Genomic DNA, 25,275 nt, shown 5'->3' with positions numbered 1-25,275 from the left:
ATTGCCCATGCAGCCTTCAACATTCCACTTTCAGTTCTGAAACAACATCCATCTGTGAACCAATCTTTTTCTGCATCCATTAGAGGTTCTGCCTGCAAATCTGGCCTGATTTTCTCCTGTACCTGCACAACCTCTTCACACATATGTGGTTCCCCCGATCCCATGTGATCAGCCATGTTTATGCCTTCATGTGAGTAGGTGATGTGTGGTGCTTCCAAAATGGTACTGAGGCGTCTCTGCCTGAGTGAAGTGAGTGTGAAGGCCTGTGAGGAGACGTAGGCCACCACACTGTGTGATGTCAAAATTTTTAGTGGGTGGTTCATCACTATGTGTGCTGTTTTCTGAATGATTTTTGCAAGTCCAGAAACGTGTTGTGTGCACGGTGGGTGGCGTTTTTCAGTGTTGTCAAGCATTACGCTTACATATGTCAACACTTTTCTCTCTCCCCCTTTTTTCTGGAACAGGATACCATTGATATGGGTTCCAGTTCCAGAAACATCAAGATGAAAAGGCAAAGCATAATCTGGCACAGCAAGGTCAGAGGCGACAGAAAGCTGTTGTTTTAACTTTATAAACGCCTGTTCTGTTTCTGTAGTCCATGAGAGGGGAGCAGAGAGGTTTCTCATGCCTTGTTCATTTACCAAAGCGCGCAAAGGGGAAGTAAGGCCAACATAGTCTGGGACATAGGTCCTGCTGTAACCAGTCAGGCCCAAAAATGACAACATGTCTTTTACAGTTAGAGGTTTTGGATGGTGCAAAATGGAGTTCCTGTGTTCTGGGGACAAGGAAATACCGGACTGTGAGACCATGCGGCCTAGAAAAGAAACCTGTTTTCTTGCAATCTGTAGTTTGTTTTTGCTCACTTTAAAACCTGTGTTGGCCAGGTGGTGAAGTACCACTCTGGTGGCCTCCAAACAGATGTCAGCCGTGGGGGCAGACAGCAAAAGGTCATCCACATATTGTATTAACATACAGTCAGATGGTAGTGGGCTGGTTTGTAAAAGTTCTTTCAAACACTGATTAAACAGTCCTGGGGAGAGGGCAAATCCCTGTGGTAAGCGAGTGTAACGCCATTGTCGGCCTCTAAATGTAAATGAGAAAATGTCACGCAGTGACTCACGAAGTGGGAGGCAGAAAAAGGCATTAGCCAAGTCAATGCAGGTGAACCAGGCATGAGATGGTGGGAGGTTGGTCAAGGCAACATAAGGATTAGGCACAGGCAAAGTAGGAGTGCCAAGTAAGGCATTAATCCTTCTCAAATCATGTGCCATTCTGAACTTCCCCGTGCCTTTTTTCTCAACGGGTAGGATGGGCGTGTTCCACTTAGAGCAGGAGGGCTCCAAGACACCGGCAGTGACCAAACCAGAAATTGTTTCTGCAATCCCAGCCTCAGCCTCCGGTCTGTGTGGGTACTGAGGCTGCCACAAAGGGGTAGCAGATGACAGTTGAAAAGAGACTGGCTCCACATCAACTAAACCTACATCTGTGGGTCCATGGGACCACAAACAATCTGGAAGAGAGTCGAGTAAAGGCGCAGCATCACAGTGGTCTGTGTGTTCTCTGCCATGTGACCCGCTGACCACTCTATGTTGCAGTGTTGAGGAATTAAAGCAATCATTTAAAATTTGGTATGTCTTGGTAGATGGAGAAAACAAAACCTGTGGGAGTTTTGTAGGTGTCCAGTCAGTGGCCGCAAGGGAACGTTTAACCATTCCACCCAGCTCCCTAGCCTGGTGTCCAGGATGTAAGGCCAGTGACACATGGGGAGCTGCCTCATCAGACATCATGTACCACTGTAATTGATCTGTTGTAAAAGTAACCGCTGCTGCCACTCCCTCCGGTGCCGCAAAAATGCACGACATGTTCAGAGACCAAGCCCGCCCCTCACACTGCTCTTGGAACATGTGCTGGTACCAGGTGGTGTCATGCCTGTCATAAAACAGTGTAACATGAGGTGGGTCAGGGGGAGGGACATAAGGATGTAGGAGTGAGAGCCACGGCCGCCATTGCTGAAAAGCAGTACAAACTCCTGGTTCAGCAGGTGTTTCAACTTCCAATAATGCCCAGTAGATGTCAGCAGAGTCCGCCAAACAGGAGGAGGGTTGCAGTAGAAACTGACCACCTCCCTCTGGCCCATTAGAACAGGGAAGCACAACCCCAGTAGGGAGAGTCACAGTTAGGCCTTGTGAAGAGCAGAGTATTGTGGCTCCTAATTTAATCAACAAGTCTCTTCCCAGTAAATTCACAGGAGCCTGTTTTGAACACACATAGCTGTGTAACAAAGTCTGATCTCCAACCGTTGTGGGGAGGGGCACGGTGTAAGGCAGAGTTTTAGGTTCCCCAGATATGCCCACCACTGTAGTCACTCTGTCAGTAAGTCTTTCACGAGCAACATCCTTAATGGTGGAGTACGTAGCTCCAGTGTCCACTAAAAAGCTGCTTCTCCTTTTATCTACAGTTATGGACAGCATAGGGTCCGCCGTTGTCCCTTCACCGTCCTGGGCAGTCTGTGGGGTGTCCTATAGCTGGGGACCACCCTCGTAGTACTCCCACCCCATCACAGGCATCTGTGGGGCCGGGGGCACTTCAACTAAAGCACCACGAGGTCCACCTCTGTGGCCAGGATGCTGATAGGGCCCACCACGGGCTCCCCTGCCTCTTCCAGCAGCCGGGTTCAAAGGGCACGCTTTAGCCCAGTGTCCAGGTTGTCCACACCGGAAACAAACATACATCTGGCCTCCCCTACCACCTCCCATCTGACCCCTTCCCCTGAAACCACCTCTGTTTCCTCCAAATGGGGAACCTCTCTGCCCATAAGGGGCCGGGGAGTGATAAGCACCATACTGGGGGGGCTGTGGATCAGTTGGCCATGGGTTCGGATACAAATCAGGGGCAACTGGACCAGGAGGGGGAGCCGCAGCGGCCACAAGCTGCTTTTTAGGCTTGTCACCTTTTCCACCCAGGTCGTTTTTAGCTTTCTGCAGCTGAACCTTCAACAGTTGCAACTGTAAATCTTCGACGCTCTCCGCTTTATCATCAGACTTAATCTGCACTTTGTTAAGATTAAAAATCAAATGTTTCTTCCAGATTGCAAAGTCACAGTCCTGCAAATCAGGATTATCCTCCATTTTCTGGCTTACTGACTCCGGAATGCCCCTCAGCACCGCCCTTCTAAACCACATGCTCTGTGAACAAGTCCTACTGGGGTGATGACCTGTATGGTTCACCCAGTCTTCAACAGCCTGATTTAGATAATGGGTGGGATTTTACTTTCCCTCCCATTTAAATTTCTGTAAGGTGCCTTGATTTTTGGGTGGGAATTGTTTGCGCAGGGCCGGTCCAATAAACCTCAAGGCCTGCATCAGTGGCACCTCGTTCTCATGCATGGTAGTACCCGCATTTTGTTCCAGGTCCGCTGCCTGAGATCGGGATGTGCACCTAGTTATAATAGCTCTAAAATCTCCCAGTGCGAGGTCCTGTCCAGCTGTGTATTTATCCAAACCAGCCAACCAGGCATTCCCTCCCTCCATTATGTCAGGGAGTTTGTCCACTAGGGCCTGGACATCTCCGAATGAATAAGGTTGATACACTGGTGTACGTTGCGCTTTAGTCTGGACCAGGGGAAACATGCCTGGAGGCTGAGGCACAGGGCCCTTAGATCTAGTCTGATATCCTAAACTGGGAGAGGTAGAGAGGGGTGTATTGTTAAGGTCACTGAGTTCATCATCAGTATCCTCAGTTTTTCCCCCGCCTGGTGGGGTAGCAGTGTCAGCAAAAACGTGGGCTAAACTCATCTGTGTTTCCGGATCCTGACGGCCCACCAAAGACATGGTAACTGTGACATTTGGTGAAGTGCCAGGCTCAGTTTTTGCAATAGCGGTCAGATCTCCCTTAACAGCGACAGGAGTGCTGGCAAAGGGGTTGGACCGGGAAAGAGGGGCTGACGCAACACGATTATTCACCTGGACCACTGACCTATGTTCATTTAAGCAGCTGCGTAATGCTGCTTCTTGATCAGTTAATTGTTGTTCAGTGGGTTCCTGTCTGTTCATTCGAACCGCAAATGGTGCGCTCGCAAAGGGGTCAGTTAGGCCCTCAGATCCGGTTCCAAAACAATGGGACATAGAGGAGGGGGCTCTACTACTAGCTGAGGATGTCGCCGACAGAGAGGAGCTTCCTGGGCAAAAATGCTTAGTATCTATGGGAGTTGGAGCTACGGGCGGTTCTTCTCCAATAGTCATTATTCCACCAGAGATATTAAGTACCGGATATATGCCTGCTGAGGGAGGAGTTGAGGCAGAATAGGGAGGTGGCTGAGACCTATTTTTCTTCATGTGTGGTTTTGCAGTTTCCCATAAACACACCCAGTGATTAAATTTAGCTTTGCGGCCTGCGTGCTTATCTGCTTCCTTTCTGTGTCTCACCCCGCTCATCACACCTGCACCTGCTGCTGCTGAGTTGGCTTCTTCCTCTTTCTCTTTTGCCTGCATAGCCTTATTCTGCCAAATTATTCCCCAATTACCACTACTCCCCTCGTCCTTTCCCTTTTCTTTCATTAACCTTTCAGCTGTTTTCCTCAATGACTCTTTCTGCTTTTTTGCTTCTTTAGGCTGGTGTGTGGAGTTGATGACTGTCTCAACACATGTTAATTGTTCTCCCAATGTGCTAAGAATAACACCGGGACCCCAACCATCATCATTAGTTTCTCGATCTAATTCTCCATCCATTTTACTGTCAATGGAGGAGTGTTCTTTTATTGATTTTAAAGGAGAATTTGGGCCAGCTGGGTTTCTGCCTCTGTTAGGCACTAACAGCTGGGGCGCTGCTTTAAAGGTGAGTCAGCACTGAAATATCCCTTCAGGTGTTACCAAGCTTCTACCAAACCGGAGTCTGGCGGGTAACCTTGCCTAGAGCTTCCTGATAGGGGTGCTAGTTGGTTGTCACCTTGTTCACACGTCTCATTCACACTTCATACATTACCTGCAGTCACTCATTACCCTCCTTATGTATGTAATAAATGTGTAAAAAAAAATTCTATGTGTGGTGTATTATTTTAACCAAAAGAGGAACCTAGTTCCTTTAATTGTGTAATCTGTGAACAACGGAGAACCAAACTGTCCTGCCCAGTGTTCCACAGCAAGCATTCAGCGTGTATTTATGTGTGTCCAATATCAAACAGAACATCAAAACATTTAAAACACTAAAATCATCGGGGTTTTAAGAAGAGATCCGTTTTCTCCTATTGATCAAAGGGACCCCTCCTTTGGACTCCAACCAGTACTTCTCCTTTTTAAGTTTTAGAGGATCTTTTCTAATAAAGTCCTCTGGGCCTTCCTAACCCTTCTGTAGTTTAGAGAATATTACTAAAAAATATTCTCAAGGCCTTTAACCTTTTAATTTGTTTAGAAAGGCGTTACTAATAAACCCTTTCAAGGTCCCAGACCTGCACTGAGGTATTTATCCGACACCGGAGAGCAACCCGTCGGCTGCAACCGTGGTCAGACCTCAGTTCACTCTTATCTTTATTCACTTATTCACTTATTTCTTATTCACTTATCTCTTATTCACTTGTCTGATTCTCAACAAGCCTTAAGTAAGCCAGACAATTTTGGTTATGAATTACTAGGAGTTTGGACACTAAGTATTTTTATAATGTTCAATATAGCAGAAATAAAAGGTCTGCTTACCTTGTTTTTGTGTGCACACAGCTTTTGTCCAAACTCCGTTCACTCAGACCACTGCCGATGTCCTCCCATCCGTTCCAGTTGCCCTGGAGCGGATCCTGTTCCGTGACGCCAATTGAAGGATATAAAAAAAACAACAACAGCAATAGAATAATATTAAACACAAAGTGAACCCGTCTTCCTTCATTAAATAGGTTCTTTTAGATGTTAAGGAGGAATTGACTTAACCAGGCTGGCGGAGAATGAAGACAACCGGACACCTGCAGCAGATGGGGAATCAGTGAACTTTTATTGAGACAGAGACAATCTCTCAACACAGCTCACATCAGGAGATTCCTCATATTTGCTGTGAGGATGGGTATATATTCTCTAAAACTTACAGGAGGGGGTTGTGAGGAAAGTGCTGCATTAGCAGAAAAACAACTCCATAAAAGGAAAGCGGCCTTGGGTGTTCTAGTCTCTTCGCTTGCAGATATCTTGCACCTGCAGGATGAGGCGATCGCTTCTTATCGCTCTCAAGGCCAAAGTCGTGAGCACACATTTTTATTACACAGTTGCACAGTAACTTTAAAGCTGAACAATATTTAAAGCTGAATAATGTTTGATCGGATTATATTTTCTTCAGTAGCGAACCCCCCCGAATGAAGGATGACACTTTACTGATGACGTTTTGAAGGTTTAATGGCAGTAAACCATCAATCTCACCGTAAGAGCTGGGGATGTATACATAGAAACAGCGTGTAAGCAAAAATAATCCACACTCTTACAATCGTAAACCTTATAACATGAAGTTCGTTTCAACGTAACATTTAACAAATGTAGCGACTGTCACAAAAACATCTAAACGTGTCCTTATTTATATCATAACCATACCTTGTGCCTCTATCAAGGGGGCTGCTAATGACAAAAGAAATCTCCATAGGCTCCGTTAAGCCATCACATTTCAAAACTCCCGCGACTACCGCTGAAAACTGCGCCAAAAACATTTTACAGGAAATCGTCCCATCAAAATAAAAGCTTCTACACCCGAACAGGAAGTTGGTAGTAGAAGACAGCAATGAGTGCCAAAATAAGTTGCAAGGAAAGGCATTCAGGGTTATTTACACATTCTCTAGTTTTTCTATAATACGTTGTGATATATTACTTAAATATACTGGGCTGTGAGTATACTACAAAAGAAAAAATGTAAAGTAAGAAATGTTATTTTTACAGGTGCTGTGGAGGTACAAAGGAGAAAAACCAGAAACCTTGAGTGCCAACACTAGAATATATGACTGGATCCCTCAGAATGACCTCCTAGGTACGCAAACGTGGTACCAAACACAGACTTTCTTAAATCTGCAATGACATAAATTAAACATGCATTCAACATTAAATGCAGGTTGTTAGCATTCTGTTTATTAACAAAAGGAAATTATATTATATTATATACTTTTCTAGCAGATGTGATCTTGATTACATATTGCACCCTGTGCAAATCTACCCTGGCTAATTCTTTTTCTCCAAGAGGTTGCACTAAAGATTAGTTGAATGCACAGAGGTATTAGAACGTGCAAATCAATCTTGGCTCAAAAAACTTGTTCCAGGTTCTTGAAATTCTCCTTTTTTTCACATGTGAAAAACTAACTTTCAATGTCACACGGTTATTTGGCATTTGTTAGGTCACCCTAAAACTAGAGCTTTCATCACTCACGGAGGCACAAATGGGATTTATGAAGCCATCTACCACGGAGTTCCCATGGTGGGCATACCCGTGTTCAGTGACCAGCCAGACAACATGATCCACATGAAGGAAAAAGGAACTGCAGTTATTCTCAATTTGAACTTCATGACAGCTGAGGACCTAAGAGATGCAGTCAACACCGTCATCGATGACAAATCGTGAGTTCTCTGAACTATCTGCACTTTAAATTAGGCACTGAAAACAGGCTTTAAAAGGAAAAAAATGGAGCAGGCTCAGAGTATGAAACGTGAAGAATCTACCTTAAACTATTTTTTCTTGAAGCCAGCTAACACAAAAAAGCCCTGCTGAGCTGAACTTTCAATTCAATTTTATTTATATAGCGCCAAGTCACAACAGCAGTCGCCTCAAGGCGCTTTATATTGTACAATAGATCGTACAATAATAGATACAGAGAAAACAACAACAACAATCATATGACCCCCTATGAGCAAGCACTTTGGCGACAGTGGGAAGGAAAAACTCCCTTTTAACAGGAAGAAACCTCCGGCAGAACCAGGTCCAGGGAGGGGCGGAGCCATCTGCTGCGACCGGATGTGGCGAGAGAAGAACTTTAATGACCTCTGTATACAAATTTCTGGAGTTTTTATGGTCTGGAGTTTTATGGCTTTTTCATTAATGAAAAAGCAAAGAAATGGTAAATAGCCTGTATTTATATAGCGCTTTACTAGTCCCTAAGGACCCCAAAGCGCTTTACACATCCATTCATGCACCCATTCACACACTGGTGATGGCAAGCTACATTGTAGCCACAGCCACCCTGGGGCGCACTGACAGAGGCGAGGCTGCCGGGCCCTCTGACCACCACCAGTAGGCAACGGGTGAAGTGTCAAATCAAATCAAATCAAATCACTTTTATTGTCACATCACATGTGCAGGCACACTGGCACAGCACATGCGAGTGAAATTCTTGTGTGCGAGCCCCACAAGCAACAGAGATGTGCAAACACAACAACACAAACGAGCAAAATACAAGAATGGCCAACCTGAAACTAATAAATATATGTACAATATATAATAGTGTATGCATTTCTGGATGTGTATACTAAATATTTTCCTACGTGTGTGTGTGTGTGTGTGTGTGTGTACACATTTTTACAAATTAAATAGTAAAAAAAAAATAATAATAATAATAATAATAATAATAATAAAATATATAAAATATACAGAGTTGAATATGTGCAAAACAAGTGGCATTTATATACAGTGTGGAGTGCATAATGTTGAAGTTCCAGTAGTGAAGCTGAGGTGTCTATGACGTGTTCAGCAGTCTGATGGCCTGATGGAAAAAGCTGTCTCTCAGTCTGCTGGTACGGGACCGGATGCTGCAGAACCTCCTTCCTGATGGAAGCAGTCTGAACAGTTTATGGCTGGGGTGACTGGAGTCCTTGATGATCCTCCCCGCTTTCCTCAGGCAGCGCTTCCTGTAGATGTCTTGGAGGGAGGGAAGCTCACCTCCAATTATCCGTTCAGAGCACCGCACTACTCGCTGGAGAGCTTTGCAGTTGTAGGCGGTGCTGTTGCCATACCAGGTGGTGATGCATCCAGTGAGGATGCTCTCAATGGCACAGTGATAGAAGGTCCTGAGGATGCGGGGGCTCATGCCGAATCTTTTCAGTCTCCTGAGAAAGAAGAGGCGCTGCTGCGCCTTCTTCACTGTTTTGTTTGTGTGTACTGACCACGTAAGATCCTCAGCCAGATGTACACCAAGGAACCGGAAGCTGCTCACTCTCTCCACAGCAGCGCCGTTGATGGTGATGGGGGTGTGTACTTCTCTGCACCTCCGGAAGTCCACTATCAACTCCTTTGTCTTTGCGACGTTGAGGGTGAGATGGTTGTCTTGACACCAGTGGGTCAGGGCGCTGACCTCCTCCCTGTAAGCCGTCTCATCACCGTTGGTGATAAGACCCACCACTGTAGTGTCGTCCGCAAACTTCACAATGATGTTGGAGCTGTTAGTGGCTGTGCAGTCGTAGGTGTAGAGTGAGTACAGGAGAGGGCTCAGTACACACCCCTGTGGAGCACCAGTGTTCAGTGTGATGGGGGATGAGGTGATGCTGCCCAGTCTGACCACCTGGCGTCTGTCAGACAGGAAGCTAAGGATCCAGCTGCAGAGGGAGCTGCTCAGTCCTAGATCCTGCAGTTTCCTGTCCAGCTTCGAGGGAACGATGGTATTGAATGCTGAGCTGTAATCTACAAACAGCATCCTCACATACGTGTCTCTCTTCTCCAGGTGTGACAGGGCAGTGTGTAGTGTCAGGGCTATGGCATCATCAGTGGACCTGTTGTGGCGGTATGCAAACTGTAGAGGGTCCAGTGAGTCGGGTAGTGCAGAGCAGATGAAGTCCCTGACCAGCTTCTCGAAGCATTTGCTTACGATGGGGGTCAGGGCTACAGGTCGCCAGTCGTTCAATGAGGAGATGGTGGAGGATTTGGGTACAGGGACGATGGTGGCCATTTTGAAGCAGGCTGGGACTACAGACAGAGAGAGGGAAAGGTTGAAGATGTGCGTGAACACTCCAGCCAGCTGAGCCGCGCATGACCTGAGGACGCGGCCGGGAATCCCGTCCGGACCAGTAGCTTTGCGTGCGTTCACCTTCCTGAAGCACTTCCGCACATCCTCCTCAGACACAGTGTGCGCACTGACGTCATCCGCGGTGCGCACACTGTCCGGTCTCATGGTGTTCGCTGTGTCGAATCTAGCGTAGAATACGTTTAGATCCTCACACAGAGAGGCCGTGGTCTGCGGTGTGCTGGTTTTCCCTCTAAAGTCTGTGATCGTGTTTAGTCCCTGCCACATACTCCGAGGGTTGTCAAACTGTTGCTCCACCCTGTCCCTGTACTCACGTTTGGCTGCTTTGTTCGTCTTCCGGAGTTGGTAATGTGCGTGTTTGTAGTCCGATGTGTTCGCGGAGGCAAAGGCGGTGTTCCGTGCCGCCAGTGCCGCGCGAACATCTCCGTTAATCCAGGGTTTTTGATTTGGGAAGGATTTGACTGTTCTGGATGGGACGACATCTTCCACACATTTCCTGATAAATCCACAGACTGAGTCTGTGTATTCATCAATGTCTCTGGCGGCCACGTGAAACATTTCCCAGTCCGCGTGATCAAAACAGTCCCGCAGCGCAGACTCCGATTGGTCCGTCCAACAGTGCACCGCCCTCCGGGTTGGAGCTTCCTGTTTCAGCTGCTGCCTGTAGGCGGGCAGGAGCAGGATGGAGCAGTGATCTGATTGGCCGAATGGGGCGCGGGGGAGGGCTTTGTACGCATCCCAGAAAGAGGTGTAACAGTGGTCGAGTAGCCGGTTTCCACGTGTGTTGAAAAGGATGTGTTGATGGAGTTTTGGTGAGACTTTCTTCAGGTTTCCCTTATTAAAGTCTCCGGCTGTGATAAACGCTGCCTCTGGGTGTGCGGTTTCCTCGCTGCTGATCGCGCTGTACAGTTCCCTGAGTGCACGGTCAGTGTCGGCTTGTGGGGGAATGTAAACAGCCGTAATAATCACTGCTGTAAATTCCCTCGGTAGCCAGAATGGCCGGCACTTAATCATCAGGTACTCCAGGTCCGGTGAGCAGAAGGATTTGACCGGGTGCACGTTCGCATAATCACACCAGCTGTTGTTGATCATGAAACACACACCACCGCCTCTGCTTTTCCCAGTAAGATCCTGTGACCTGTCCGCGCGGTGCACAGAGAACCCCGGCAGTTGTATTGCGGAGTCAGGTTTCTGTGAGGCAGATCACGCAGCAGTCCCGCATCTCTCGCTGGAATGAGATCCGTGCCCGAAGCTCGCACAGCTTGTTCTCCAGAGACTGCATATTAGCCAGTAATAAACTGGGTAACGGTGGTCTGTAAGTGCGCCGTCTCAGTCGAACCAGAACGCCAGATCTTCTCCCTCTGCGTCGGCGTTTGCGGCCTCCAGGGCCAGAGAACAAAGGCGTCTCAGGTGAGATGAATGGGGGGTCTGCAAACGGAGCGTCCGTGTTGCAAAACTTGAACTCTGGAAAGTTATAAGAAAGACCGTCTTTTATGTCCAGTAAGGTTTGTCGGTCGTACACAAGGAGACAAGTGCTGCTCGTGAAAAAATAAAGGAAAAGTAAAATTAAACACAGAAGAAAGCCGTTGCTTGGGGGAGCTCGCGACGAGGCTGCCATACTCGGCGCCATCTTGAAATCTTGCCCAAGGACACAACGACCGAGAATGTCCGAGCCGGGGCTCGAACTGGCAACCTTCCAATTACTAGGCGAACGCCCAACTCTTGAGCCACGATCGCCCCATAATGAATGATATTCATTTTTACAATGTTTTTTCTAATTTATACACATTCACAGGTACAAAGAAAATGCTATGCGGTTGGCCAGCATCCACCACGACAGACCCATGAGTGCTTTGGATGAGGCAGTATTCTGGATCGAGTTCACACTGAAAAACAAAGGGGCCAAGCACTTGAGGGTCCAGGCCCATGAGCTCACCTGGTACCAGTATCACAGCCTGGATGTCCTGGGCTTCATCCTCACTATAGTTTTACTCCTCATATTCATCTTCATCAAGACCTGCAGTTTCTGTCTGCACAAGTGCTGTGTCGGGAGAGGAAAGACCAAAAGGAAGGCTGAATAACAACTGAAAAAGGTGCTGTGAGTGTTGTGCCGGGGCAATATTTGTTACCTACATGAGACTTTCTTTCATGTATGTTGAGTTTCCCACCATCTTATTCTTTATGCATCACCACTGATTACTTTAACTGAAGACAGGTGTACCGATTTGCAGAAGTGTACCTGAAGTTAATCTCACATTAAAAACAGAATGCTGATTGGCTGTTGAGTTTTGCTTTTTTAAGAAAGGAAAACACAAAATTCATTCTATGCCTTTACTTGAGTACTGCTCATGAAAAGTCACCACTGTGGGTCCTCTTGGCACTACATGTGGTCAACATTTATACATATATGGAAGATGGGTTCCAAATTGAAATTTTACATACAGAACACATTAACATAAATCACACTAACAAAAAACAAACTGCCCTCCGTGTCCTGAACGAGGTTTACACAAAATAATACATTTGAGTCACAGCTAGTATTTGTCCCCCCTCCCCCCACATGAAGTGTACAGGAATAATTTTATTTCCATCATTTTTTCAATTTTCCATCTTCTTTGACTTTCCACAGCATCAGCTCCATACAGGCAGTAGCATCTTCTGCAGTGTCATGGCCACAAACTAAGGGGGGAAAAAAAAAAATCTTTTAAAAAAAAAATCAATGCAACTGAAGTCAGTATCTTCAGGAATAAATCTGATATCTGCTGCATGAGTCTGTGGCATTTAATGTTATAATAAGTCATATTAATAAGTCATCTTTATTTGGAATGTAATGATATTATAGTGACAGAAACCATTTGCATAGTGGTAACCCACCACTCTCTTGAATGATCCTTCTGAGGTATTCAGCTGTGAGCTTGTTGAGGGTCAGTTTGTGAGGGGGGCCCAGGCGGTGGGGAAAGACTACCGATGTATCCACCACCATCCCGTGGAGCAGCTGCAGTAAACAGGAAGATATCTCAAGCTTTTCTTATAGGTTCAAACTTGATAAATTACTCTGTTTTACTTTCAACATGAACTATAGCTACAGCATATGAACAAAATCTGGAGAAGTAACCAGTGAATCTTACTGCCCAAAACACTTAAAGAGGATATATAAGCTGAAGCTGAAATGGGGCCCAGCAGTACTTTCATGTAATACCACTTTGTGCCATAAAATGGTGCAGTGACTCAATGTAGCATGCTCTCTGCCCTGAAAGATGTAGGAAATATAATGGAGAGTCAGAGGAAGTACTGGCCTTCTAGTCAAAGGGACAGGTTGGTGGCCCCGTCATCACCACTAGATCCTCCCAGAACAACACCATGCTCCGTTCAGGAGAAAATAACTCTGGAGCAGCTTTCAGAGCAGCTTTACAGAGTTTGTCGTTTTTGTTTTGTTTTTTTAATGAGACTACTTCCCGTTTCTACCAGTTCATATATGTTTGCTAAGGTAGCTTTTTGTGAGAAACTTTTCATACAAAAACAATTCCTTTATGTGATTTGCTTAAGTCAGGGCAAATGGTGACTTTTTTTGTATGTAGCTCCCAACTTGAGAGGGGTTGGGAACTACATTACATTAAGACTTTCCAGTAATGTGCTGCCACCTGCTGGTGAAAACTAGATAAAAATTTGGTTTGGGTAATTAGAAATACAGTGGTCCCTCGCTATAACACCTGTTTTGCTGATTTTTTTTGTGTGCAATTTTGCGGGCTTTTTTTATTTTATTTTATTTTTTATTAAATTTAAACAGCACTTTGTGTTCCGCGTCCTGATCAGCTGTAGACCATTGTCAATCCCGTGCCGTGTCTGCTGTCCAGTAGAGAATGCGTTCAGCTTGTCAAATTTACATAAATCTTCAATTTCTACCAGTGTGACTAAAGTGCTGTACTTTGTTGTTTGCTGGGGAGAAAACTTACAAACATAATATCAATGAAATGTTTTGCACTGTCAAAGGCACCTGCAGGGGCCGTTGGTTTCATTCTATAATACTGGACTTATTTTTCTACAAAGGTTTTAAGTTTGAGAGTGTTTAAACAAGAGGAAAAAGTGAAAATGTTCATGCCTGTCTAAGAAAAGTGTATAAAGTGTGTAGTGAGGGGTTTTACAGCCTTAAAACATCTATAATAATTGTAAAAATTAAAGTTGGCTACGTCGCAGATTTCACCTATAATGTAACTGCCGCGATAAATGAGGGACCACTATAGTGCAATTAAGATGGTCAAAATAAAATACTTTTGGAGGACATCTGAGAGAAATGAAGTGAAATTACTGTATTATGACATTTGGACCCTTTTGTCCAAATGTCATACAAAAAATTAAATCTAGGGTATACAAGACAACCAGACCATGATGTAGTTTCAATATCAGTTGGTCTCTGTCAATTATGTGTTTGAAATAAGTTGCCGGTCAAAAGTTTAGAACACCCAAATTTCTCTATTATTTACTGCAATTTATGTTGTTCAAGTTCAATGAACAGGTTGAAATGGTACAAAGGTAAGTGTTGAACTGCCAAAGGTTTTAAATAAAAAAATAAAAAAAAAATAAAAAAGGAAGAAAGGTTTCCCAAAACTGAAAAATAATGTCCATTTCAGAATTCTACAAAAAGGCCTTTTTCAGGGAACACAAAATGGGTTAATAATTTAAAGCGGTTCTACAGCAGTGGAGGTTGATCAGGCCTTGAAAGCTAGAGGTGTTCCAACTTTTCTGGATTAGTTACAACTATCCTGTCTGCATAAAAGCAGTGTTGGAACACACTGTGATACCATACCCTCGTGAGCATCAGCTGAACAGTTTTGTGCTGCAGAAAGTACTGTGTTCCTACAAAAATGGTGAGAAAAAGGCAATTAACAATGGAAGAGGGACAGACCATCATAACACTTAAAAATGTAGGTCTTTCCTACAGAGAAGTTGCAAGGAAAGTCAAAATGTCAGTGCGTACAGTTTCCTTTACCATCAAAAGGCACTCAGAAACTGGAGAAAAACTGGCAGAAAGAGGTCTAGCAGACCCAAAGCCACAACTGAATCAGAGGACAAGTTTCTGAGTGTTAACAGCTGATAGGCTGCTCAAAGGACATCAGCTTCAAACACAGCTTAATAGTGGTCGTAGTATTTAAGTCTCAGTTGCAACTGTGAAGAGAAGACTTCAAGCTGCACGTTTGACAGGACCAATTGCAGCAAGAAAGCCATTGCTGAGATTTCAGAATAAGACAAAGAGGCTTGGCTGGACCATGAAACACTGCCATTGGACTACTGAAGACTGGAAGAAAGTATAATGGATTGATGAAAATGGATTTGAAATCTTGGCTTCATCACACAGGATCTTTGTACACCATTAAGTAGGTGCAAGGATCGTTCCACAGTGGTGGCATCAACTGTCAAACATGGAGGAAGTGTGAAGGTCTGGGACTTTTTGCACCCAGAACCAAAACAGCTACCACAGGGTTTTGCAGCACCATGCAGTACCCTCTGGTATGCGCCTAGTTGGTCAGAGGTTCATCCTACAGCAAGATAATGACCCAAAACATAGTTCCAAGCTACGCTAGAAGTACCTCAGGAGAACGAACAGGGTTGTAAGCTTGAAGACATGGAGTGGCCAGCACAGCCTCCAGATTTAAACCCCATCAAGCTGGTTTGGGATGAACTGGACAAAAGGGTGAATGCAAAGCAACCTACAAGTGCCACACATTTATGGGACAATACCACTTTTTTTTTTTTTTAATGTCCGATACCGATATCATAAATTTGAATATCTGCCGATACCGATATGAATCCAATAGTGTATTTCTTAATCAATAAAACTATTTTTTTAATATCTTGCTGCATTTTGTATAAGTTCATACTCAAGTTTTAACTAAAGCTATTCTGTTAAACCTGTATGCAAAACATACACTGCACCCCAAATATTTCATAGTTCAGCAAAACTGATCAATCTAATACACTTAAACCTGCAACCACCTCCCTATTCTGGTATTTTAAAGAGTACTCAGAAATATTAAGCACCCTCCGTCTCGTGATGCTTAATCGACATAATCAACTTTAATTTAACTCACGCATAAAAAAAAAAAAAAGCTCAGAAATCGATTATTTTTCCACAATAATTAAATAGCTTCAACATCTTACTTCAACAGAATTGCAGACTGCACAGATGGTACATTTCTGAAGGAAAAAGTACTAGCTTACTAGGGTATATTAGACTTATTAGTTACTATATACAGTATTGGACTTCTATACATTTTACATCAGATTAAAACTTTGGTTGTAAGATTCAGATAATTATTTATTAAAGCGAGACATTTTAAATGAGAATAAGAAAGAAAAGTATTTCTTTGTGCCCTTTCCCTGTTAATGCCCTACCTGGCCCCCCCGGCTAAACTTTGCTAGACCCGCCCCTGCACAGTAGAAAAGGATCCTGGTGCTGGTTTCCTCTTTCTGGTACAAAGTGGGCGATAAACTTACAAGAGAGACGAACTCGCGACAGAAAAGCCGATCAGCTGATTATTGATCAGTTTCATGATTGAAGAGAGGCAGTCGCTCCATATTTCGGTTGTTAAGCTTAACGTGGGAATGCTTTACAAACATCCAGAGATGAACTTACACACTTGCTTTACTTCTCTCTGGGATAACTTTCTCGGAGATGAAATGCCGGTTTGGTAGCGAGGCTCCAAATGCTCAACCTGACCACAGACAGGTCTCACACGCCACAGCCGCTCTATCACGTGACGCATACTGCTCCGACGAGTTACGCCATGTCGCAAGTTTTCTGAGGTGCTTTTGTGATATTTAATGGATCGGATTACATTTTTTTATTTCTCTCCGATATCCGATCCAGTAATTTAGGTACCGATACGCAATATCGGATCGGTCCATCTCTAGAAAGAACGCAATGGGTGTGTTCAGCTGTTATATCTCCCAAAAGTGGCTACTTTGATGAGTCAAAAATTTAGAATACATTTGGGTCTAATAATTTATTCCTTGATTTCTTTTTTGACTCCAATTGTTTGTTTCTACTATGCTTTCATTTCAGACGGCAATGAGACATTAAATTGCATAATTGTCAATAAAAAATTTTTTTTTTAAAAACCCCTGAAATTAGTATTGTAAAACCAATAGGTTTTTTATTTTGTTTTTTTAAGAACACCCAGTAGTGTATAGCATCTTATCCAATCGAATAGCTCGGAAGGTTGTAAAGGTAACATTTTTCTAAAAACTTGAAAATCCTAGGTCTTTTCATAATAGCTGACCTCTGACCTTAATGTTGAGGCCACGGGGTTTCAAAGTCTTAAAATATTATTAACAAATTCACCTATGCATGTATTTGAAAACCCCAGGTGACTTCTTTCTTGATTTATAACATTTACAAGATTTTCAGAAAATCTGATGTTAAGGTCACTGGGATTCAAACATTCAGATTTTTAATAGCTACACCTAGGGTATCAATTTCAAACTCCTACGTTGCCTCAATCTCGAATTACTCAATTCACAAACTGTGTCCACGCTGCCTGTCCAGCAGGGTGTTGAAAATACCCCATCACTTTTTTTATTTTTATAAAACCGCCTGGGTGGTAAGAAATGCCTTATGTAGTTACAGAGTTGTTCATTCAATAAGTGTTCTAAAAATCTTTCATTGATTAATCTAAAGAGACAAAGGGAGTCCTTGCAGTCCCCATGTGCTGCACAAAGGGGAATCTAATTGAGATTCTCTCAATAACAGTTGCTACAAACTTCTTCCATGGTTCTGGTTTAAAACAAAAAGCTATCCAGATGAACCCTCAATGAACTCACTAGAACCATTACATCAGTGTCTCGGTGAAGTTAAATCCTGGATGGCCTCTAACTTTCTTAACTTCAATGAGAACAAAACCGAAGTGATAATTTTTGGACCAAGTGGCAATCCCTTTTATCAAATCGCATGCCAAAAATTTGGTCTTTTATTTGACAGCAATTTCACCTTTGAAAAACAGATTAGCTCAGTTGTACAGCAGTCCTTCTTCAAACTGAGGCTTTTATCTAAGGTGAGATCACTTTTATGTTTTAAAAGCTTTGAACTGGCGATTCATGCTTTTATTACATCCCAGCTGGACTATTGTAACTCCTTATAAGCTGGAGTTAGCCAGACCTGCCTGGCAAGACTGCAGTTGGTCCAGAATGCTGCAGCTCGTCTTCTGACACGCACTAAAAGACGTGAACATATTTCCCCCGTACTTGCCTCTCTTCATTGGCTCCCTGTCCACTTCAGAATTGATTTTAAAATTTTATTGTTGACTTACAAAGCCCTGAATGGACAGGCTCCCGGGTATTTGTCTGACCTCTTGCAGCCTTATGCGCCCTTTAGATCTCTTAGGATCAAGTGATCTTTTGTTTTAGCCATACCAAGGTCGAGGCTGGTTCATAGAGGCGATTGAGCATTTGCAGTCGTAGCGCCTAAGCTGTGGAATAATTTACCCCTACACATCAGACAGGCTCCTACTGTCAATCTTTTTAAATCTTATCTTAAAACTCATGCTGTATTAAAAGCCAGTAAATACAAATGTGAGTTATTTGTTCATTTATATTTGATGTTTGGTATCAATATTATCAGGTATTTTACTAGGCATTTTGTATTCTTGTACAGGACTTTAGTCAACATTCCTGTTGTAATTAAATGTGCTATATAAATAAATAAACTATAACTATAAGGACTGCAGCTGTAAAATGTGGAATACGCTGTGCACTTAAAAAAATAAAAATAAACAAGAATATGTGTGAAAAGGGAAGTCAAGAAGTCACCTTGAGTAAACAGAGGTCTGTTTCCAGGCAGTGTCCAACCAGAACGGTGTCAGCATTTATGAAGCTCAACAAGGTCTCCTGGACATCTCTTAGAGAAGCATGGTGACCCTTCACATCTTCCTCACTAACACCTGAAAATCTGGACAAGTAAGGTGTCACATGGGCTCTAAGCACAGCTGCACTGGTCTTGTTAGCTTCATTCCATCATCCTCATCATGTGTGTCATAAAGCAAAAAATCTTCCCCATCTTTGAAATAATGGCTAAACCTTGAACTTAGCATTGACTAAATTTCCATTATACAGAACAATTTTCAGACTGCTGCCACACTTCTGTAATAACAGAGCGAGTTCGTATAGTTTATGTAGTGCACAGAGATATATTATCACATTACCTGGTGTTATAGTCAATGACCTCATTTTCAGGTTTAACAAAGGTGTCGTATACAACTTCCAGACTCGAGTTGACCACTGTCACTCTGGATAACTCCAAACCATGAACGGTGTAGCACTACAAAAGCAAACACATGTTTTCATTGCAAACTGATTAAAAACAAAAATCAAACTTCAGAAATCTTTTTCCACACCAACAAATTCTGACATAAAGCCCATGGGCACAAGAGTTAAAGGTAGAGTATATAGTGAGGTGAGGCTGTTTATTCTGTTAGTGTAGCTTATAAAACTATCTATTTAACTGCACATTTTAATAAAGCCACATGTAAATCCCCAAATCCAACATCACCATTTCACAATCCAAGGAATAGACACCAGGACAGCTCCTGTCTGAGGGACCCCGGGAGATGGTAGACACAAACCCATCCAGGCTGAGGGCATCATGGACATGTAACTGGTTGACAAAACAAAGTGGTCCTGGTACATATGAAATATTTGACAAGAATTCCTTTAACTCAGAGGACTTTTCCTTCCCCTTTTTACCTTAAACACTTGACATCCAGGGGCTCCCATGACTCCCTGACAGCAGCTGTAGCGAGTTTCCACTCCACCGGGCACTGGAAAATTTTATTAAAGTTTTAAAAATGTACCAATGCTTAAAAACTGTTACTGCACAGCCCTCAAGTCTTCAGGTTGCTTTGAGGCTGCTGCTTACAAAAGGAGAGCTTTGAACTAGTATCAGTATGGTGCTCCTAAAAAGATGGTCTACTAGGACGGTGCGCACCTTCAAGCATGTTTATATAGCACATAGATTTAACATTTAGATGGTGAAAAGACACCAGTCAAAATATTTTATAAAATAGTCAAGAATAACCTGGTAATGGTTTCTAACCTCTATTCTCAACTCCTTTCCCATAATGGTAGTTGCATTCCTCCTTGCGAATGTGTTTGCCACTTTGGCTCACAGAGTATGTAGCACCACAGCGACAACAGATCCTCTTCAGTGCTTTTAACAAATAAAATACAACACTTAACAGAGAGAACCAACCCAGAGTCCAAATACTTTAGTCAAGCACGCCCTCTAGTGAAATAATATAGAAATACCAGGGAGCATGGTTGGATATTTCCACTTACCATCTGGACTAACTTTCTTTTCAGCAAAAAGAACTGCAGAACCACATTTCTCTGGGTGTTGAACAGGATAGTTACTCTCAATTAGCTTTTCATCAGTCAAAATATAATCCTTCAGACTCTCACACAATGCCATGTCATCTGCTGGAATAATAAAAACACTCATAAACTGTCAAAATATTTAATAATTATAAAGTCTACATTTGTACAAAGGAAACTAATGCTCACAATTTCCTTTAAACTTTGTTGGGTTAAGAGGCATGTTCCCTTTCCGTTTTTGACTGTAGACTTTGTTTTCATCTGCAAAACAAATATTTAAATGTCCGTTATATACCAGATCAAAACATCTGTTTATTATTATCTTTTTTAAGTCAAAAAAACTCAAGATATATCAAAAACAATAAGCACAAAATTACAATTACGAGATATTCATACCAATTATAATGTGGTTTATCTAGTAGCCCATTCATCCCTTTTAACACTCTAATCAGACAGGTAATTGATTTCTGAAAGACCCTGCTTGAGGAACTGTATCCAGTCCCCCCCGTAGTACATGTCCTTATTCCGAGGCCACCTATCAAATGTTTCAAGTATTTTTAGATTTAGTGTAGTATAATTTTTCTTGCTAGTACTGTGAATGGGGAGATGTCGGTCCATCTGCTCTAAACAAGTACAGTTAGAAAGCAACAGGGAATTTCCTTATTTAAAGCCCTGGATAAGAATTTAAAATAAATTATCCCAAAAAGTCTGTAACACTGAATGAATTATCAATGAGTTGAACATTTTGACTATTTTATGTAATTCGGTGAACAAAATGTACAATAATTGTACAGTGAATGAATTGTATGCCCAACATCTACAGAGATTCTGGAGATATTTTACAAACAGGTAATTTCCTACAGCTTTTTCCATGAAGTGCTCACCTTTAGCAGCAACAGTGCTTTGACTCTTCAGCCTCTTGAGTGCATTCACTGCAACACTCATATACTTGAGCTTGTTCACACTCCGATTGTACACGGTCTTCTCTTCAGCAAGAGCCTATCAACAGAAAGATCAGAGAAAAAAAAAATACATACATATGTCTCTCTCTTTCCACACTAGAGTTTGTTACTGAGGAGGATTGTGACATATGCTCACCTTTTCAAAGGCATCATTAACATTGGGTGTCGTTTTGAGGAACTCCTCCGTAAACATGTTGACATACCGCTGTCTGACATCATGGGGCACTTTGTCTTTGGCAGCCTCACACTGCTGCTTCAGTTTTCGTTTAGCAGGCAACGGCTGTGGGGACAGAACCACATAATATTTATTAAGTGGGTTAAGCATTTCTAACTTGTACTGACGATCCAGGTTTAGTTGAAGTTCTTACCTTTGCAGAAGCTTGACCAGAATTTTGAGGAACAGTAGAAATAGTTGAACTTGAACGTAAAGATGCAGATGTAAAAGTAGAGTTTAGTAAAGGTTTGCGTGCAACAGCAGGAATGAGCACTGGTGCTGCCAGGCGGCATCGCTGCATAGGATGCATAGGAGTAACTGCATGTGGATGGTATGTTTGTTTTATAGCAAGGGCCCTTGTGTGAACCTGATTTATTGGAGTTAAAACTGGAGTAACTGGATTGGAATTGGAAGAAATGGGCACAGGGAAGGCACCGTCTGGAAGGATCAAATGCAAGTTGTTGCCCACTTCAATAACAGCTGGTCCCAAAGGTATATAGTTCACAAAAGCTATGGAACAGAAAAAATGTGTACTGAGGAAAAGCTAGTAAGAGCATACTCATACTAGACATGGTTTACTTGTACTGTGCCAATAATTAAAAAAAAAAAAAAATACACAACTTGCACAGAAGTTTGAGAAAGGATGATAGAGCTACACAGAGCAATACAAGTATGCTTTAGTGATAAAACTTTCTATATCAAACACAAAAATACAATTTCAATGAAGTGCTTTCATTTGTTTATTGGAATGGTTTTTGTATACATTATTGTATATACATATGTACCTACATTGTTTGCACTTCAGATTAGATGCCAAACTGCATTTCATCTTTTGAGTTATACTATCTCAATGACAGTAATCTGAATCTAACCTAATTTACACGTTATCATGCTCTTGCATTTTTTATTCTTAATGTGTCTAAGAACTAAACAATCATCACTACTACTGCCAACAGATACTTACCATTGCGCACAGGCTGGAGGGTTGCAGGGTTTTGAGTTAAAACAGAAGGTGTAAACTGGGTCTCTGGTTTCTTCTGAGAGGTGGAGGAAACAAAAGCCTGTCCACCTTTAACTGAAGCAGTCGGAGTGGAGGCTCTCTGCTGAACCTGCTGGGTTTTGGAACTGACAGAGGGTCTAGAGCCATATCCTGAAGTTACTGGCTCACAGAGTGGAACCAAAACCTGCGGCTGAGGCCTGCTCTTAGCTACTGGCTGCTGCACAGAGGAGGTCATTCAAAACACATGCTTAACTTTGATTATGCAATCCTGGGTAAAGATTAGTCAACTTACATCATGTCACAACAGATCTTAAGAAAAAGGCCACGACTTCTAGTGAGTCATTATGGACATAAATGGCCAACCCTACTTTTTAATGTTCCTGAGTGTGACCTTTCATCTGCCAAGCATGGTGATTTTTTTCCCCACATTTCTGTCATATTATTTTTAATACGTTATTCAATTAAAATTTGTTATCATTATTAAAAACTACTAGGTTAGGCTTGGGTATTAAAATACTGTTTAGGCAATAAAAACAGTGTTTTGGATTTTTAAAAAAGACATCTCCTGTCTTTAAAAAACACATTTTGCTATGAGACTGGACTGTACCTACCTCTGTTTGTTTGGCTTCATGAGCCACTCTTTTCCTTCCTGGTAATCCCTTGGGTGTGACATTTACCTCCATCTTCTCTGCATCCACAGCCCCTAACTAAGAAATACAAGGGGAGAGAAAAAAATCTTTATATTCTCAAAAGAATTTCTTCATAATGAATTTGCAGTCTCTACAGGCTACTTACATGTGCACCAGGAGTCTCTTCAGTTCCTTTTTCCTCATTGTTTGCCTCCATGAAGATCCTGTAGCATTCCTCCATTGGGTCGCTGTCTGAGAGCTCCATTCCTGAATGGTTGAGCCCTTCCTCCTCCTCTTCATCAGAGCTGGAGTTGATTAATATGATCTCTTCAGTATTTACCGTCACCAAATTCTGCTCAGAACACGGTTCGGCTCCGAGTTGTGAGCTGACAGAAGTTGACAAAACATGCCGACCCTCAAACTCGCTGTTCTCTGACCCTTGTTCTGCTTGCTCTAGAGGCAGGTTAGGACCGTCAGCAGCTATTCCCTGTGTCTGTCCTGACATTTTGCTTGACTTTTTCTGGTTTCCTATCACTGCTGAGGGTGTACTTTTTTCAGAACAGCTGTGACTTTGAACTCTGTCCTGAGGCACTTGCCTGCGTGATGAGTTAGAGGCTGGAGATTTACAAAAAAGTAAATTCCTGGGTGTCTCCTGCTGATTAATTTTCTCAAAGATACTGAGCAGGTCACACTGAGGATTGTTCAGGTTGTGATCTTGTTGTTCGGGGATCTTCTCCAATACAGATTTGGTAATTTTTTGACATTCATTTACAAGGTCTTCTGGACTTTCTGCTAAGTCCACTACATTGCCACCATTTTTTAGATCTTCAGACTCTTTGTCAGCAAGTATAGTTAGTAAAGCTTGACTGTTTTCAACATAATGATGAGTTTTATTTGAATCTGATGAAGACAGAGGTATTTTATAGTGTCGTGATGGAGAATCAGGTAAATTAGGTTCTTTTTTTTCCTCCGTTACCTCCACTGCTGTCACCTGAGAGGATTTACCTGCTACAGACTTAGCAGTTCTCTGACCAGTTTTGTCAGGAGAAGGAGGAACATCAATAATTAGGTCTTCACCTTCAGAAGAAACATCAAGTGCCTCCGGAGATGGTGATCGGGAAATCGGAGCCTGATACGCAAATGGTTCTTTATCAATACATGGGGCAGTGTTTTTTGGACTTTTGTCTTTTACTTGTCTACTTTTCAACTTCTGGTCCTTTGTCAATGAGCTGAAAGAGAGCAAGTCTGCAGAAAAGTTGGACAGTGGGTCATACTCCAAATCAGTCCTCGGTTTTGAGTTGTCAACCACATACTTCTTTCCTCGCTGGTGTGCTTTAGTAAAATCTGTGCGAGACGATGGCCCATAAGCTTTTCTGTCTACAGTTTTACTCTCACGCTTGGAAGCAGGCCTGTTGTTTATGCGGTCTGCTTGTACAGTCTGGTAACGTGACAGTCGCATCCGCTCTTGCTCCACCTCATGCCTTACAGATTCAATCTCCTTGTTGATCCGCTCCAGCTCATGAAGGCAGTCATCTCCACAGCCCGTATAAGGCCTCTGTTCTTCTGTTCAACGTGAATATGAAACAGGATAAGTATTTACTTAAATGTAAGTGACAGCTTGATAATTTGCCATTTAGTTTTTGTGCTATTTGATGTGTGAAGATCCTATCGTGCCCCTTTAGTGACAAAATAGAACTTTTAAAGAACACAAGGTAGATGGTAGAAGTTGTTTTTTTTTTTTTAAGAAAACACTTGTCCTTACACCTGTAACGTTAAAACCCTTTTAATCGATTTAAAAGCTTCTTATAATTCCCAGGGTTTATGGGGGTTTTCTTAAACAATTAAACCTTTTTAACAGGTAAAACGGCAAGCTAATGCACAAGCTGTTCGAAGTCAGTTGGCATAGTTGAAGCACTGACCTGTGAAGTCCACTTTGGATGATTCAAATGAGACAGCAAACCAGTCCCGCGCCTGCTTTGTAGGATGTTTGTATAAACAGTGAGGCCGCTCACAACGCCCATGTTGTGAGAAGGGACAGTTTATATCAGCAAAAAAGCCCGAAGAAGGAAACATTAGCTACTTTCCGCACTTTTTTTCCTCAGATTTTTTTATAATTAACAAACGGACGTTAGCAGTTGAAGCCTCCGACA

The 25,275-nt window shown here is 42.8% G+C and overlaps 1 protein-coding gene and 1 pseudogene across 1 annotated transcript; both read right to left on the bottom strand.

The window, feature by feature from the left end:
- Positions 1-2,474: 2,474 nt before the first annotated feature.
- Positions 2,475-5,752, bottom strand: LOC146621628 (uncharacterized; annotated as a pseudogene).
- A 6,796-nt stretch (positions 5,753-12,548) lies between these two features.
- On the bottom strand, positions 12,549-25,198 carry LOC146621627 (uncharacterized). The gene is made up of 16 exons (XM_085368677.1): positions 25,045-25,198; positions 23,292-24,688; positions 23,108-23,203; positions 22,461-22,713; positions 21,651-22,006; positions 21,419-21,562; positions 21,205-21,319; positions 20,510-20,581; positions 20,285-20,425; positions 20,043-20,156; positions 19,694-19,767; positions 19,500-19,604; positions 19,153-19,268; positions 18,761-18,899; positions 12,833-12,953; positions 12,549-12,637 (listed from the first exon to the last, which is right to left on the bottom strand). Exons 1-16 carry the CDS (start codon positions 25,196-25,198, stop codon positions 12,549-12,551), a joined length of 3,486 nt encoding a protein of 1,161 aa, XP_085224803.1.
- Positions 25,199-25,275: the final 77 nt, after the last annotated feature.

The sequence above is a fragment of the Diplotaxodon limnothrissa genome, linkage group LG12, assembly GCF_057381915.1.
Source record: "Diplotaxodon limnothrissa isolate DT_005_m linkage group LG12, D_limnothrissa_male_GT1.1, whole genome shotgun sequence".
In the NCBI taxonomy this organism is placed as follows: domain Eukaryota; kingdom Metazoa; phylum Chordata; class Actinopteri; order Cichliformes; family Cichlidae; genus Diplotaxodon; species Diplotaxodon limnothrissa.
The sequence above is the reverse complement of the archived record's forward strand: the minus strand, read 5'-3'. Positions and strand labels throughout refer to the sequence as shown.

What these genes read in the sequence shown, in the direction of transcription:
- LOC146621627 (XM_085368677.1), bottom strand. Translation starts at nt 25,198, where the DNA reads ATGTTTCCTTCTTCGGGCTTTTTTGCTGATATAAACTGTCCCTTCTCA. An exon ending in CCTCCAGCCTGTGCGCAATG is followed by an intron (nt 22,007 to 22,460) that starts GTAAGTATCTGT and finishes TCTGTTCCATAG; the next exon opens with CTTTTGTGAACTATATACCT. An exon ending in GTCATTGACTATAACACCAG is followed by an intron (nt 18,900 to 19,152) that starts GTAATGTGATAA and finishes TTACTTGTCCAG; the next exon opens with ATTTTCAGGTGTTAGTGAGG.